This window comes from Elephantulus edwardii, unplaced genomic scaffold (genome assembly GCF_000299155.1).
Source record: "Elephantulus edwardii isolate Elephantulus edwardi_28Jun2011 unplaced genomic scaffold, EleEdw1.0 scaffold00007, whole genome shotgun sequence".
NCBI classification, from domain to species: Eukaryota; Metazoa; Chordata; class Mammalia; order Macroscelidea; family Macroscelididae; genus Elephantulus; species Elephantulus edwardii.
The window spans coordinates 22,776,537-22,794,296 of NW_006399757.1; the positions used below are offsets into that span (position 1 = coordinate 22,776,537).

The following is a 17,760-nucleotide window of genomic DNA, read 5'->3' on the forward strand; positions in this document are numbered from 1 at the left end:
ACTATACTGCATTGAAAAACAAGGAACTCATGAAATATTTCACAAAATGGGTGACCCTGGAGGACATTATGCTGAGTGAAATATCTCAGCCACAAAAAGACAAATACGGCATAATGCCACTGTTATAAAAGAGGGCTGACATGGAGGTTGGGAGGAGACTGAGAAAGATGGGATAAATAATGTATACTGCATTGAAACAGATGAGGGAGAGAACTGTCTAAAAGGGATATATGATTAGATATTATTGTTATGACAGGAGTCCAGAATGAAGGTAGCATAATGGAGTGGACTTGGAGGCGGGGAGAGATTAAATAACTGAAAGAATTTTTTCTTTTACTCTTCAAAAAGAAAAGCTAATTGAGGGGAGGGGTGGGCAGGGGGAAAAGTGCAACTGTGAATTAATGGAAATCCAAAGTCTCTGTAAACTTTCATTAAAATAAATAAAAAAAAATAGATCCATTTCAGAAGTTTTAAATACAAGACCGCCTGTGAGAACATCTGATTTTAAGTGTGTATCGTCTAAATGGTGGGAGAATTATAAACCAGGAAGTTTGCCTCTCCTGGGTACTGACTGACTGCAGAACCAGAAGTTCTTCTGAAACTATATTTCACCAAAGTCATTATGTGTAAGGGTGTGTGATGGCTCAAGTCTCATTCATACTGCAGCTTTTCATCTGAATATTATCTAGACCTGTTATACAGAAGAAGCCATTCTACATCTGTGCACTCCCTGGCCCCTTCAGCTGCGACACTGAGTAATTAGGTTACTGAAGACACTTTCTTGCCTTGGATGGAGGAGAATATGATAAGCCAAGCAGCAATCATTCGGCTACTATTCTAGGTTTAAAGTAAGCAAGAGCCTCCAGATCTCATCTATTTCAAGTACAGAGCCGTCCTTGTTGTCATTGTCTTTAACACAAAAACTGCAAATATAGCAGAAAGTGAAAAGCTTTTAGGATTTACTCACCCTAAAGGAATTCTGTACCCTTGTTGGCATTGCCTTGCCATGCAAACAATTGAGGCAGATTACTATTGTTTCTGCCACTGGATTACGTTCCCTAGAAATTAACTTTCAAAGCTGCTGTCCTTTTCATTTAAAGTCCAGTTATCGGGCATTTGAAGAGAAACTTACTAACAGAGAAAGAGCTACTCTGCTGAAAATAGGATGAATAGCTGGTGTGCACCTTCAGACTATCTTTATGGCTGTCAGCACCTTTAATTTACTCCATGGTAAGAAGATAAAAAAGGCCTTGTGATTTGCTACTGAAAATCACCTGTTGAAAATCCTACAGGACACATATACTCTTAAACACATAGTGTTGCTGTGAGTGAGAGTCTACTAATTGTTGACCATTGGTTTTTTACTTCATTTGGTAAAAAGGGGATACTTCCTACCACTCTAGTCACTCTCTCTGGGCCATGCTGTGCCCATGACTCTGTTTACCCAAGAGAGTTCTGTAACTTAGGCTGGCAGAGATGTTCCCTTCCTTCTTCTCTTTGGATGAAGTCACCCTTTAGAGGTAAGTGTTCTTTGACTTTCTTCAGGTTCAAAACTTGGGGCAAACTTCCTAGGTGGGGAGATGTATTTTGGTGGGGAAGTGTATTCTGGTCTGGGCTGACGTGGCTGAGTAGATTAGTGTAGGTAATTCCAGTGTTCTCTTTGGAGGCCAACTGACTTCATTCTCCAAACCCACCTGTAGCAAAGCAAATGCTGTCTTTTTGTATTACAGTTTTAGTTGTTTAACTTTTCAAGTTATCTAGAATTTGAGTACAGTTATGCATGTTGTTTATACTGAAGAGTTCCTTTGATAAATCCAATACTTAGGATGTAGGCAATGACAATGGCAGAACAATTTAAATTTTATATTTGTGGCCTGGGATTGTGGATTCAAAATCTGTCATTTAGTTTCAATCATGTCAACCTGAGGAAGTCCCACAATAATTTCATGTCAACTTCCTTACCAATGAAAACTGGGAAATTCTATTCTCTTTGCTTAAGTGACAGGGTGGCTGTGGGGTTCATCTCGTGTCAAAGCAAGTGCACTATAATATCAGTCTCGGTAAAAGAGTTAAGAATACAAATGAATTGCATTTGTGTTTCAGATATTTTAACAAAGCTTTTTTTAAAAAGTAATAACATTTTTATTGTATACTGGTTTACTTACAAAGTTTGTATAGATGGTTTTCCACCACTGCCAATCTTTCCCCTTTTGTTTACCCACCTCTCCCCCCCACCCATCAAATTGTGCTACCCAAAGATTAGCTCCACCCTGCCCCCTCCCCCACCCATCCTCTCCTCTATGCTCACTCCCCTCCCCCCTTGGATCCTCATGCTCCTTCTACAATTATGTTCTTATACAGCATTTGTCCTTATGGGACTGTGTTACTTCACTTAGCATAATGCTCTCCAGTCTCTCGAAAGTTAGGTAGTGATTTACAAAATCATTGCTCCTATTTCGTTTCAGACAAGGCTCTCATATCAAAAGTTTACAGAATCCTACAGAGCCTCCAAAAGGAAAAAGACTGATCACACAATTACAAAATGGGCAAAAGACATGGAAATAATTTTCAGAGAGGAAGACACACAATTACAAAATGGGCAAAAGACATGGAAATAATTTTCAGAGAGGAAGATACTCAGATGGCCATGAAGAAATGCTCAAAATCACTGGCAATAAGGGAGATGTAAATCAAAACCACAATGAGATAATATTTTGTTCCAGTAGCAGTGACAAAATTTAGCAGCATTATTCATTATTGAAAGAACATGGAAATAGCCCAGATTTCCAGCCAAAATGGAATAGAATGGATTGAGAAATGATAGTACATTTACCTGATAGAATACTACGCCACAATGCAGAAGCAATGATTTTGTAAATTACTGTCTAAGTTGGGAGGGACTGGAGAGCATTATGCTAAGTGAACCAACTCGGTCCTATAAGAACAAATATTGTAGACCATTGCAGAACCATTATTGTAGAATGAGTATGAGGATCCAAAGGGGGAAGGGAGAGAATCAGAGGGATGAGAATACGGGGGTGATAATCAGAGGATCTTACAATTTAATGTTTGGAAGGAGGTCGGGGTGAGGGAAATGGGAAAGGTCTGGTGTGAAAAACAATATATACAAACTTTGTAAATAAAACAGTATAAAAGAAAATTTTAAAAAGTCAAGCAAAAAAAAAAATTTAAAAAAGCATGGGGGATCCAGGAGGCGTGGGGAGAGGGAATGGGACAAGCAACCAAAAAAGGAAAAGGAAAAATAGAAAACTGTATGCACTTGAAACATTACAATTTTACACAAACTTTCTAATTCCAAACTATCCTTTCTAAGCATTACAGTGAATTGTCGCCTAAAGAAAAATAATCATTGTTTCTGTATACTGTGTAGTATTCCATCATGTGGATGTACCATTCCATTGTGGTTGAGCATCCAGGCTGCTTCCATGTTCTTGTGATGGTGAATATCACTCCTATAAACATTGGTGTACAAGTGTCCGTTTGAGCATCAATTCTCATTTTCTTGGGGTATATTCCAAGCAGTGGAATAGCTAGGTCATATGGAATTTCTATGTTTAGCTTTCTGAGGAAGCATCAAACTGCCTTCCAGAGTGGTGGTACCATTTTACAAGGCCACCAACAGTGTTTAAGAATTCCTATCTTCCCAACATTTATTACTTGCTCTCCTGTTAAACTTTGTCACTGATACTGGAGTGAGATGGTATCTAATTGTGGTTTTGATTTGCATCTCTTTTATTGCCAGTGATTTTGAGCATTTCTTCATGTGTCTCTTGGCCATCTGAGTATCTTCCTCTGTGAAAATTCTGTTTTTTGCCTATTTTCTCGTTATGTTATCAGTCATCTTGTTTTTGAGGCAATATAAGATTCTATGAACTTTTGATATGACATCCTTGTCTGAAATGGTATTGTCAGTTGTTGTTTTTTTTAACCCCAGTAAGCAGGTTTTCTTTTCACTCTGTTGAAGAATGTTTTTGATGCTCATAGGGATTTAATCTTTTGAAGGTCCCATTCATCAATTTTATCCTCTACAGATTGTGCATTTCTGGCTATATTTGTCGGCCTCTTTATAACATAGACTAGGCTATCAAAGCTTGACACCAGTCTGTTCCTAATGAACTTTATGGTTTGGGGCTTGACTGCCAGGTCTCTGATCCACCTTGAGTTGGTTTTTGTGTATGGTGTGAGATGTGGATCCTTAACAGTTATTTGTGTAGCTTAAGGAGCTTTAGAGGCATAGTGGGTTACATGCTAGACTAACCCAAAAGTTGGCAGTTTGAATGCATTAGGAGCTTCACAGGAAAAAGATAAGCAATCTCCTCCAGAAAAGATTTACAGCCTCTTCATCCAAAAGATTAGAAGCCCAACACAACAGAGTTATGAATTGCAATTGATCTGACAGCTGTGGAGTTTAGATTTGATTGTATAAAGAAACCTGCTGTCATAGTATGGTAAGTGGTGGGCTACTAGCCAAAAAGTAGTTTGAACTCACCAACTTCTCTGTGGGAAAAAGGAAGGGCAATCTCCTCCCTGTAAGCCTTACAGCCTCAAAGCCTGGTGGAAGTTTACCAGGATAAAGAAGCAATGTGATGGTAGTGAATTTCAGATTGATTATGGAAATTTGAATTAAGTCTGTACTAACAAATTCCCAGCAGGATGCTGATTGACAATATTATGACAAGACTCCAGTCAGCAAGCAGAAAATAGGTAGTTTTGTATGGTAACCATTTACCACCTAGGAAGGGACGTTGGGACCAGACCTCCTGACCACTTCTGATGCAAAAATATTTTGTACTCTGTAACTTTGAAAGTTACTTATTTTGAGAGAAAACTGTGCTGTTCTATAAATTAAGTTCTGTAAAGTCATGTATAGCATCACTTCTAGATTGTCAGACAACAGTTAGAAATTCCCTCATCTTTTCTAATTATTGTGCCTTAGGTAACACGCCACCTTGCCAAGCTCTTCGACAGCCTCACAGATCTGCAGTTTGAAGACAACCAGCATGTTTCTGCGCACAGAGCAGTTGGAATGCACAGCAAGGAAAAGGAATATGTCCCGTTCCAATCCGAGTGTGAATGCATAGGCCATGTAAGGTTTCATCTTTAAGCTTTCTAGTCTTGAGAAATATTTTCAGGGTATTTTGAAAAGTCAACTCATGTCAAATCAGGCTCTGGCTGTTTTGTGCTCGAAGATTCCTGTTTAGCTGTACTCAGGATGACAGAGAACAACTCTACCATGCTTCCTAATTTCCGGTCATTTGCCTTTGGCACCCATCTGGGACACAGAGATGCTGAAAGATGAACTAAACAGATTGTTCACTAGACTAGCTTACACTGTCACAGATTGAGTGGACTCCAGAATTAGTAACAAGTGCAACTCAGTGATGGAGTTACTTAGCATATTCTGTGTTACCTCTCTCAGAAAAAAAACTACAGAGAAAGGTTAGAGCAAAGCAGAACCTAGCAATGCAGTGTGCTTTATTTTTTTTAATTATTTGTGTGTGTGTGTGTGTACCATCAAATCAGATTTGACTGGTACAGGAGGAGATTGTTCCTCCTTTTCCAGCAAAGCATCTGGTGGATTTGAACCGCACACCTCTGGGATTGCAGTGCAGCATCTTGCCACTAGGCCACCAGAGCTCACCATGCAGTGTGCTTTAAACAGGCATTGTGGGTCAATATTCTGGGATGAATGTTACAAGTGGCTGCTCGTAAGTAAAGTTGATTGAGTCTACCAAACTGATGTCATACTTTAACAACATGACGCACAGTTAAGTTAGCATATTCTCTTTTCTCAGAAACAAAGATCTGAATTCTTTTTTAAAAAAATTTTATTTTATTTGTGTGTGTGTGTTTGTACTGTCAAATCAGATCTAACTGGTACAGGAGAAGATTGCCCCTCCTTCTCCAGCAGAGCATCTGGTGGATTTGAACTGTGTACCTCTGGGATTGCAGTGCAGCTTCTTGCCACTAGGCCACCAGAGGTTCCTAAAGATCTCAGTTCTTGATAGTTATCCACAAGAGTGGTTTATTAAGAGTGTTAGGAGATATGTATATATAAAATAATTTAGAGGAACTGCATTACACACATACACACAAACATATTAGAGGAATTACATCCTATGCATATATACATATATGTGTGTGTGTAGTCTTCTTGCTTGGATCCCCAATCAACATTCTTGGCATCAGTAATTAGGCAATCAAAAGACAAGTTAGTTTAGGAATGTCTGCTGTCAGGGACCTCTCCAGAGTCCTGAAGGGAAATGATGTCAATCTAGAGACTAAGGTGCACCTGATCCAGGCCATGATCTTAATTGAGAGCTGGATGATGACTGGGGATAACAGAAGAAGAATCAGTGTCTTTGAGTTGTGGTGCTGAAGACGGTTATTGAACATACTGCAGACTGCCAAGAGAACAATTGGATCTGTCCTAGAGAGGGGTTCTTGGAGAAAGACATAATGGTTGGAAAGGTAGAGGGTCAGTGCAAGAGAGGAAGATACTAGATGAGGTGGAATTGACATAGTGATGATGACCATTGGAGTAGGTGTATCAAAGACAGTGAGGTTGGCTCTGGGTAAGGATACTGTTTGTAGGGTCTCTATGTGTCAAAGTTGATTCGACACCACATAACAGCAACAACAATATATGTATATATGGCTCTGGCAGCTTCGTGGGTAAGGAGTTATGCTACCAACTCAAAGGCACACAGTTCACGTCTACCAGCTGCTCCGTGGGAGGAAGATGGGCAATCTCCACTGTTAAGTGCCTCTGAAAACCTACTAGAGGGTTAGCTCTAACCTGGTTCTGACTCGATGATACACAAAGCCATATGCATATCTAGAGATGATGATGCGTATAATTTGGTTGAATTCACAGAGTAACTGAGGCAGTAGCTTCCATTATAGAACCATTTAGGTTGGGATAGGGTTTTTGTTTTGTTTTGATTTTTTACAATATACCTTCCAAAGATGCAGTTGCAGTCTTTATGCTGTGGTTATCTTAACTCCTCTCTCTGGGTTTTAATATTGTACTAGAAAAAGCCTGCCAAATGAAGAGGAAGCAGATGGTGGAATACTTTGATTAAAATACATTTTTTGATCTCTTGGGCTTTTTAGGATATTATTACAAGGATTAGAAAAAGTTACCATAAAGTATCTTGACAAAAGTGTGTTACTGTCTGCTCTCTCCCCAGCAGATTGCTGGCTGACTGGCATGGTGCCCAGAGAGGAGAGACTCGTTGACGGGTGTGTTTGTCGCCAGAAGGAACCTTTGATTTTGAAAGTTTTTATAGTGCCCGGATTTATTCTGTCTAATCAATTTATGCTCAGGACTTGAGTATATACCTCACTCACCAACTCAGTATCTTTGTTTTATTTAAAAAAGATGCTTTCAGAAAAATAAAAAAAATAAAAGATGCTTTCTTCCCTTTTTCTCTACTTTTATGATTGCTTCCCTCCTAGTTTACACTATTTTATTCATCAAATGTTTATTGAATACCTGCTATGCACCAAATACTGAGTTGTACTTTTGGGGATTTAGAAATGAGTAAGACACAACTCCTGCCTTTAAGGAACTGTTTGTCTAGTTGAGCAGATAGATAGATACAAAACTGGTGATAAAAGGGGGTGGATGGCTTAGTGGTAAGGAACTGCACTGTAATCCCAAAAGCCCACGGTTTGGATCTACCAGTAGCTCTGTGGGAAAAGGATGTCAGTTTCTTCTTGTGCAATTTACTGTCTCTGAAAACTCTCTGGAGAGTCAGCTATGAGTCGGTTCCAGGTTGATGACACACAACAGCAACAATTTATAGAGAGCCGGGCAAAAGACATTGAATGACAGAGCAGGGAGATCCAACACCTCAGAGCTATATTCACTGCACAGTGGATTAAGCTGAGCTTGTTGGCATAGTTACCTGAAAGTGCTTTGACATGTGTGTTTAGTCTTCCCAAGCAGACTCCAAAGTTCTTAAAGACAAGTGGCCAAATTGAGAACATGGGAGATGCTTGAATGAGAACTGATTTAGTGAGGTAGCCTGGTGTCAGTGAAAGAGTTGTCTGAGTGGCTGAAACAGACCTGCACAGTGCCGGTGATTAGATCAGGGAACCTGGACTCAAACTTGTCAGCAAAGCACAGCTCTGAAGTCTGGAGGAGGCTCTTATTAAGAGATGTTGGGACTGTTGCCAGGGCAGCACTTTCTTTTTCTTTGGGGCAGAAGGTTGTCAGCTCATTAACTACATACTCTCCCTTCCCTGTTGTCCAGAGAAGAGGTTCTAGGGACATAGCTGCTGTCTTCACAGGGTCAGGGAAAGAAATAAGTTCTAGTGCCTTCAACCTCTCATGTGGTTGGTATTGATTTATTATAGTCATGTTTCTATATTGTTGTTGTGTTATTGAACAAAAGACGTGAACTCTGTTCTATGATTAACATAATTTCTGTACAATTATAAGAGAGTTTGGAGAGTTTCCAGAGGCACCTAGTTTAGGAAGTGGATGCCACTCCTTCTTCCCAGCACGAATCAATCTGGAAGCTCATCCAAACACTGTACATAATGGGTGACCATTATGGTATTTGACAAGACTATGGGATAGTGTTAAGCATCACAGTAGCCCTCAGTTGTTCAGTACAGCAGATAGACAAATGATTGCTGTGTCTTTTAAAAAAATATTCTTCTAAGATTAATCAATTTGGCCCGAGGGCCCTACAGGATTTTAAAGACACACCCTCAAGCAGTGCTCTGCTCTTACCCTTAGTCTAAGGCTAAGGGTATGTTTTTGTAATACTGTGGTCAATTATTTCCAAATTGTTACTTGCATGTATATCAGTTTTGTAAAGTCCACAGAAACAGCTATACACCTCTATGGTAAATGAAACCAAGTGTAATTGAATAAAATAGAACCCTGGCTGAAATTTATTTGTAGGAGCAAAATAGACTTGAAATGAATTTTTTAAAAGAAGATTAATTTTTACAAGTCAGCAGTTGTCCTATCTCTTGTACTCTCCTGCTGTCTAATCTCTGACAAGTGAAAAGATGAGAACCAGTAGGGAAGATAATTAAGATATGTGCGGAAAACATTTTGTCTTCCCATTAAGAAAGATGAAGATTTTAGAGAAGATGTTTTGGTTGATTTAACTTTTACCAACAGATCTATGTATTGTTTTTTAAATTAATTGTCCATTATCTCCAGAACTCTTGAATATTTCTCATACCTCTATATGTGGCTCTTATGTTTGGGTTTTTGAAACATTGCTACCAGAAGAAATCTTGGTTTAGGTCCTCTTCTCCTCTTGTCTTCAAATCTGAAGGGGTGAGCAGTAGTACCTCTTTATTTAAAATGTGAAAAGTCATTGGCCACCTGGTAAGATAAGTTAAGATGTGCAGTATAAAAATAGGTTCATGTACAAGAAGACTTAAGATATCAAGAGCTTGGCTTCTCCTTTCAAGTACCTCTCTTCTAATTTAGCTGTTAGATGTCATTGAGTGGGTTCCAACTCATAGTGACCCCCATGTGACAGAAGACAGCTACCCCATTGAATTTTCTCCACTGTCATCTTTATAGCCTTTGTACTGGGGAAATACTGGCTGAGTTCAGATCACCACTCTTTCAGTTAACAGTCAACACTTAACCATTGCACCACCAGAGCTCCTTCCACATGGGTGCGAAATAAATTCCTCTGTAACCTCGTTCTTTGCATGACCTAAGAGCAGCAGGGAAGATGATCTCTCTTGCTTCCAGAGTTAAGCCCATGTCATAACATTTCCATTTGCTTCAAAAGGTGGAAACCTGGCTTCTACAGCTTGAACAGACCATGCAGCAAACCGTGCGGCATTCTATCACAGACGCCATAGTCGCCTACGAGGAGAAGCCTAGGGAACTGTGGATTTTTGATTTTCCAGCCCAAGTTGCACTGACTAGCTCACAGATATGGTGGACGACAGATGTAGGAATCGCCTTCAGTAGACTGGAAGAAGGCTATGAAACTGCCCTCAAGGATTTCCATAAAAAACAGGTATTTTATAGAGTTGTGATTTTGATACTTGAAAGGACTTGAAAAGGTAAGCTCCATTCATTTATCTGTCCATCTGTCCGTTTATTTGATCATTCATTCATTCATCATTTATGAACTATTGTTCTTGGCTCTATACAGGAAGATCTGGGCCATCAATTGGTCAACTCTTTGTAGTCTTTCTTGGAGTAATCACTATTCTAGTTTTCTACATTGTTTTTAAAATTTCCTCTTTTTTTTTTTTTTTTTATAACTAATTTCAATGAACATCTACAGAGATTTTGGATTTCCATTCATTCATTGTTGCACTTTTCTCCCCCCGCCGTTCCCCCGCCCCCGCCAGTTCAGTCCTCTCCTTGAAAAGCAAAAGAAGAACTCCTTCACTGGTACACAATCCCCCCGCACACCCCCACCGAGTATTATTCCACTCTGCCACCCTCATTCCAGACTCTTACGATAATCATAATGCCCTAAAATATATTACTTTTAAACTATTCTCTCCCTCATTGGCTTCAGTGCAGTGAACATAATTTATCCAGTTTTTCTCAGTTTTACCCCCACTCTGATGTCAGCCTCATTCTACAACAGACATTATGCTGAGTGATATATCTCAGTCACAAAAGGAACATTTCCTCTTCATCCCATTATCACCTGGGCTCTAGAATTTCACTCATGCCTGTGTGCTGTGACTACTTGTGTTCTTCTGTATAAGAATCTCCATCTTTGCTGATGCACTTATTAGAAAATATGTGTGAATTTTCTGTAGTCACATGATTTAGAAAAAAGACAAAGGACTGCTCAAGAGAAGCAAATATTTGATAGTATTTGAGTTGCCAGTTAATTATAAATCACACTTGAACAACTTTGAAAAATAGTCTATTTCAAATCTCAGTTAAGTCTTGACAACCATTGGCCTAGTGACTGGAACAATGGGCTTAAGCACAGTGACCATTGAGAAGATGCTGCAGGACTGGACGTTGTTTCATTCTGCTTGTCTGTAGGGTCACAATGAGTCGGAGCCAATAACAGCACTATGTCAGGTATGCTCTTACCTGTGGAACCGCACAAAGGTAGGACTTTTTTTCTGGTTTATAGATTCAGAGTATTAGTTTTGGAAAGGACTTTAAATATGACTTTTCCTATCCTTGTTTTCAGTGGATACAATTTGAATCCAGAGATATCATGTGATTATCCCAATGTCACACGATTTATCAGTGACACAAGAAGGGCCAGCGCCGTCGCCCTGCACTGTGAAGACAACCTACTTCCCACTGTTCCCCATGGCTCCCCCTGTGCCCCATCATCACTTTTTACTCAGGCCCTCAACAACCAAACTGATCCAAATAACAAAGGCTGCTTGTTTAATACATTCAGAAGTTTTAGGCTTTAAACTACGTTGGTTATTTATTTTCATTTTGCTCATTGAGAACTGTAGATTATGATCAATGAGAATTTGTGCTAATTAAAGATACTTTTATACATTTCTACTGGAGAAAAAGATACCCTCAGCTTTACATCACTGGGGAGAATAGGGTATTGCTTTCCATTTAAGGTGGACTTACAGTAATAATCTGAAGAAGTGACTGAATGGATTCTTCATAGGACCCCATTTCTGGAATTCTAGTTATGACCACCTGGATGAGGAGGAGACTCATTCGTTACATTCTGTTTTATAAATAATAAAATAACCTACTACATTTCAATTAATTATACTTTCTTTATGAAAAACAGCTTTTTGGTTAGTTAACTTGTTAGTATTTGTGCTTTGGTTATATTTGCATGATTGTATTTAATGAATTTAGAAAGAATATGTTTAGAAGAATGTTTTAAAATACTTAAATTATAATAAAATAATATCCTTTTAAAACAGTTATTGTCAGCTTTTACTTAAAGTTGGAAATTCTGACTTAGAGTTAAGGAGTTGTTCTGCCAACTCAAAGGCACATAGTTCAAATCCACCAGCTGCTTTGTGGGAGAAAGATGGACTCTCTCCATCCGTGTCATTTACTGCCTTGGAAAATCTGCCAGCGAGTCACCTATGAGCCAGTTCCAATTGACAGTACATATGAACTCAAACTTGAATCTCCCAATAAACATTTCTACTTATTTTACTCTCCTTTTTCTCTCTTCACTCAGCTTTCCTTTGTCTGTTTCTAATAATTTTTATTATTTTGAGAATACCACATTGCTTAAACCAGAAGTTACTTTTTTATGGCTACTTCTTATGTAGTAATTTTCTTAATTTAATTTCTGTGATTTCATAATTAACTATTGATTAGTAAAACTGAAGAAGAAGAAAATGCAGGTGGGTAAAGAAAAAGGAAAATTATTTCTTAGAAAAATTTGTATATTCAATTCTTAATATAAGAGAAAACTTCAAAACTTATGCTTTCAACTCAGTTTCAACCGATAGTTCTCATCAGTCATAACAAGAGAATATTTGCCATCTGTCTACAGTAGAGCTGCTGGGGGCTTCAGATTGCTAGCGATGAGCAGCCTTTGAGTTAGCGTTGCATCTTGATATGGACTTTGCCACCAAATGCCCCTGTATATAATGTATCTTATGTTATATAGAATATATCTTATATTACTATTTGCCATTGAGTTGGAACCAACACTCATAGCTGACCCTCCAGCAGATTTTCAGCAGGTTTCCAGAGGCTGTAAATTCCAAGAAAGAAGATTATTCATCTTTCTTCCATGAAGCAGCTGATGGATTCGAGCCATGTGTCTTTGGGTTGGCAGCACAACTCTTTACTTCTAGGCCACTAGATACCTACATTTATATATGTATATTTAAGTATGCATGTGTTCCATATCATGTGCAAGCATAGGTATTTATGTGGATGTATGCATACATTTTTTTTTGTACCTTTGACTCAGAACTGCCCCACAGCTGACCCCACAGCAAATTTTCAGAGACGGTTTCAATTTTACCGGCGATTACCCATATTTATTTTGCAGAACAATTGGTGGATTTGAACTGTGTGCCTTTGGGATTCCAGCCCAACTTGTTACCGCTAGGCCAGCACATGTGTATATGGATATTAAGAAATCAAATTTCTTTCTATACGTTTTACTTTGCTATCATGTATTTCCATTCAAATACATAATCTGTATATTTTCTTGTCATAAGTACATATAAAAATCTATACCAAACCATGACCAAATAATATTCCTTTAATTGCATATTCTAGAGTTTTCCCCCCTTCTCTCTCTACTTTGGGTTCCCTCTGGTGTTCTAACTTCTTTTCAGCACTCTTCAAGGTTGCATGTTTCCAGACATGAAATTTCTGCTCTTAAGGTACTGACATTCTGATGAATGGTACTGTTTATTACGTCTCTTCATCAAGTACTTTAGAATCATTTTTTTGAGCTCCACCTTCCCTTTGACACACCACTAGCTAATTTTAAATCCTCCACTGGTAATTGGTCTTAAATTTTATGTAGATTTACCAGTGACCTTGCTTTTTAACCGAGTTTGTTATTTCTTAATTTTTTTTATCAGTCTGTGCCATGATAGTGTATACATAAGAAATATCTTGGTTCCTTGCCTTTTTTACTTTCTTAATAGTTTAAGAAATATTAGATTCTAAATTGAGTTATTTTCTGACAAGTTTGAAGCTGTCACTCTATTATCCTGTAGCCTTTATTTTGCTTATTATGTAATGTTTGATACATTATTCTCTAATGTATAATTATATTGACTTTTAGCTGTTGACTTTTAAACAGGTGTTTATATTTTATAATGTAAGTGTAAATTTAATTTAAGTAAAGAGTCAGTGAATTTCGTCAGTATTTAGTTATATGTCTGTCTTCAATTTAGAAAACTTCTTACTCCTATCGCTTCTCAGCCTTTTGGCTAAGATCAAGTGTAGAAAACTTCTTATTCCTTTTCTCCCAGATGCCTATTTGCTCAATTTTTTTCATCTAGAATGTGTATGTGTGTGTAACATTTTCATTGTATTCTCCATGTCTCTTAACATCTACTTCATGTGAATTGTCAACTCGTATCTTTTGTCCTACTTTGTCTTCTCAGTTCATTAACTTTTCCCCCCTTATAGAGGCTTTCGAGATCAGGTTTTTATCTCTCTTATTCTATCACATCTGACATGATTCATAGTTGACCCTTGAGCAGATCTTCAGGAGACTGTAAGTCACAGGTGAGGAGATTATCTGTCTTTCTTCCAAAGAGCCACTAATGGATTCGATACACCAGAGAGGGGCCACCTGTGAATTAATAGTGCAGCTCCCTATGGACTAGGCCACTGGCTCAACTCACTATTTATTAGCTGTGAGACTTTGAGCAAATAACTTACCAACTCTGTGTCTCAGTTTCAATATTTGTAAAATGAGAATAATGAGAAAGCATGTGCACCATAGTATTGTCAGGACTAATTATTTAATGTTGTTGTTGTTGTTGTTGTTGTTGTTATGTGCTGTCAAATCTCCAGCAACTCATAGTGACCCTGTGTTCAACAGCCCTAAACCCTGCTCTATCATGTGTTATTCTCATTGTCTCTGATAAAGCTACCCCCATTATTCTAGTCACTGAATCAATCCATCTTATTGAGAGTCTTCCTCTCCTGCACTGTCCCACCACCCTCACAAGCATGACATCCCTCTCCAAGGACTGGTCCCTACTTGCAACATGTCCATAGTATGTCAGTTAAAGCTTCAGAATCCTTGCCTCCAAGGAGCAGCCTGGTCTCACCCTCTCTCGGATGAATTTATTTGTTCTCCTAGCAGTGTATTGGTTTTTATTTTCTTCTTTTTATTAAATTTTATTAATTTTAATGAACATTTACAGAGATTTTGGCTTTCCATTCATTCATTGTTGCACTATTTTCTCTACCCTCATCCCCCGCTTCGTTCCTCTTTTTTTTCCCCCCTTGAAAGTCTGTTTTAATTGTCCCATTGCCACAGTTCTAGTCAAAGCTAGTTCTGATTAACCTCCTTTGTCAGTGTGTCCTTTGCCATTCCCTGTCACTCCTCCCTGAGAGAGATTTCACCCTGATTCATAAGGAAAAGGGGATGGCATGTTCTCTTAGCTACTTCCTGCTGAAAAGGGATGCTGTAGGTTTCAGGGTGAAGGTCTTCTCTCACTACTCTAAAGGGCCCCTTTGACAGTAGGAAACACGTAGACTATTGTGGAGATTGATTTTGGAATTTAGATGCACTGTTATCAGTTGTGCTTAGCCATACATGTTCATATCCTTGAAGATGTATCATGGAACTCATGTACTTTCGTTAGTTAAATTTGTGTCTTCTAGCCTAGCAGTCTATTGTATATCCAGTACTCTTCTCCAGCACCATAGCTCAAAGGCATTAATTTTCCTTCAGTTATCCTTAGTCATTGTCCAGCTTTCCCATGCATAGCAAGTATAGGTGAAATAGTACTTAGAAATACTTGACAAAATTTAGGTACAAAAGAAACCTTGATGGTGTGTAACATATCAAGCTTTAAGGCTGATGGTTCATATCTACCAGTGTCTCCTGGGGAGAAGGATTGGCAGTCTCTTTCCATAAAGATTTACTGCCTTACAAACCATTGACGGTGGGTGGGTGGGGGGTCACTGTGAGTCAGAACTTACTCAGCAGCAGTGTGAGAGATTTATTGAGGTTTTTCCGAAAAAATAAATCAGTGTTTTTCTAAAGACAATGATGTCTAATGTAATACATAATTCATCCAGAGAGGCTTCCCCACAACAATTAGTTATAAAAATATTCAAACCTACAAGAAAAGTTGGAAGAATTATAGAGTGATGCAGATGCCTACTACCTCAATTCTAGAAGCATTCTGTTTTACTTTCTTGTGAAATGTCTATCCATTATCCATCATTCCATTTTATATTTATGATACATTTCAAAAGGAGTTGCAAACATCAATAATCTTTATTTATAGATCCTTCTATGTGCATATCAACCACATGGATTGAATTTCTCAATTTCCTAAAATTCTTTTAAACGTTCATTTTATGATTGTCTTTCTTTTGGATTGTTTCTAGGCTTTCATCTTCTCAATTAGTTCAAAAGGTCTCATTTTTGGTTTCTTCAGGTTTTAGATTGTTTCACGAGCTCTTTGGGGATGAATTATCTTTAAATTTGGTGTGCTTTTTATATGCTCGTATATTCAATTTGTCTTGAAGTGAGGCTTTTATTTTTCTTTTAGCAGGATTGTCTTTTCTGTAGGAATTCTATATGTCCTGTGTTTTTGCACAGGTTTGTATGGGTTACATTTATTAGGCCTTGTTTTTTCCCAGTACTCTACAGAATGTGTGAAGTCAGAGTGCTATAATGTTACCATTTACATAAGAGCTCAGATTGCTTTGACAGGCTTGGTTTGAAAGCTGCAGCTTCACATTGTGGTGGTGTTAGGTGCAGTTGAGCCAGGGATTGTCTATGACTCACGGTGCCCAGTGAACAAAAGGTCAAAACTTTACCTTTGGCTGGTGATTTTGATATTTTTAGGGGATTTCCCCCTTGCCCTCAGCTCCAACTTGTTTCTTGCTTTCATATAGTGTCTGTGCGCTGCTGGAGAGAGTTTTTCTAGGATCCTTTATTGAGCTATGTAGCACTTTGAGAATCCATTTTATGTTGTTGTAAAACTCCCTGCCTTTTTCAGGAGTTGAGCAAGGCCAGTACAGAAATGCTCTCTTCCTGTGTCATAATTTAAACCAAGCTTTCAGATGTTTGTGTCTCCACTAACCCATATCCTACCTACATTTTTGCCTGTTGACCCTGTTCTGCTACTCTGTCTTCATGGCACATACTCCCCCATTTAGAAAACTTTCTTTTCTGGCTTCTCCTTCCTTTGCATGTGGGTATGTTTTATTTTAATCAAATTTCCTCTACATTAATAATTATCCTTCAGTTTTGTTGCAAGATCATCTGTTTTTAATGTCATATTATTTAGTGTTGATGGTTTAGGTTTTTTGTTGTTTGGTTTGGGGTTGGGTTTTTTTTTTTTTTGTTGTTTTGAGCTATTGTTAGTAAAATATCCTTGTAAACATCTACATTTTTGCATTGTTTCTCATCATAAAGTCCCTGATACAGAATTGTTAAACCTAAGATTATACCATTTTGAAGGTTTTTGGAAGATAGAGCTCTGGTGGCCTAATGGGTAAGGAGTTAAGCTCCCAACCCAAAGGCAAGTGATTCAAATCTACCATCAGCATCATAGGTGTAAGATGAGCAATTTCCTTTGGTGCATTCACAATAATACAAGCAACTTTTCAGTGTAGCAGAAATATCTGTTCCCTCCTCTGCATTGGATGATAGGTGGGTTTGCTTTTTGTTTTTGTTTTTTTATTCTTGTAAGTAAAATTGTTCAAATCTTCGTCACTGTGGCATATTTTTGTTCAAGAGTTATATAATGTTGTGGGTTTGGCTTTTTTTTCTCCTCATGTTGGTTAAGGAATAAAGCAAGGCATGGTTTATGAAAAAATATACATCTGGTTAATTACAAAGCACTTGTAATATGAATGCCAATTGTTTGACACAGACCAAACTGATGCCTTTAATACAGTGTTTCAGTTTTGCGAGTGGTACTAATACACATATTAGAGAAGCTGCCATTTGAGTAATATTAAAGCCGTGGTTGGGTTCATGAAGACTGTGTGCTTCAAAATTGGAACACCCTTAGACTCTTTTTTTCCCCCCTATAATTATATTTTATTAATTTTCATAAACATTTACAGAGATTTTGGGTTTCCATTCATTCATTGTTGCA

The 17,760-nt window shown here is 38.1% G+C and overlaps 1 protein-coding gene across 1 annotated transcript in view; it reads left to right on the forward strand.

The window, feature by feature from the left end:
- DNAH11 (dynein, axonemal, heavy chain 11) overlaps positions 1-17,760 on the forward strand; it is a 481,900-nt gene that overhangs the window by 114,648 nt on the left and 349,492 nt on the right. Inside the window, exons 29-30 of the mRNA XM_006880385.1 lie at positions 4,958-5,107; positions 9,798-10,031. Of these exons, the coding sequence (XP_006880447.1) occupies positions 4,958-5,107; positions 9,798-10,031 (384 nt within the window). The remainder of the gene's footprint in view (positions 1-4,957; positions 5,108-9,797; positions 10,032-17,760) is intronic.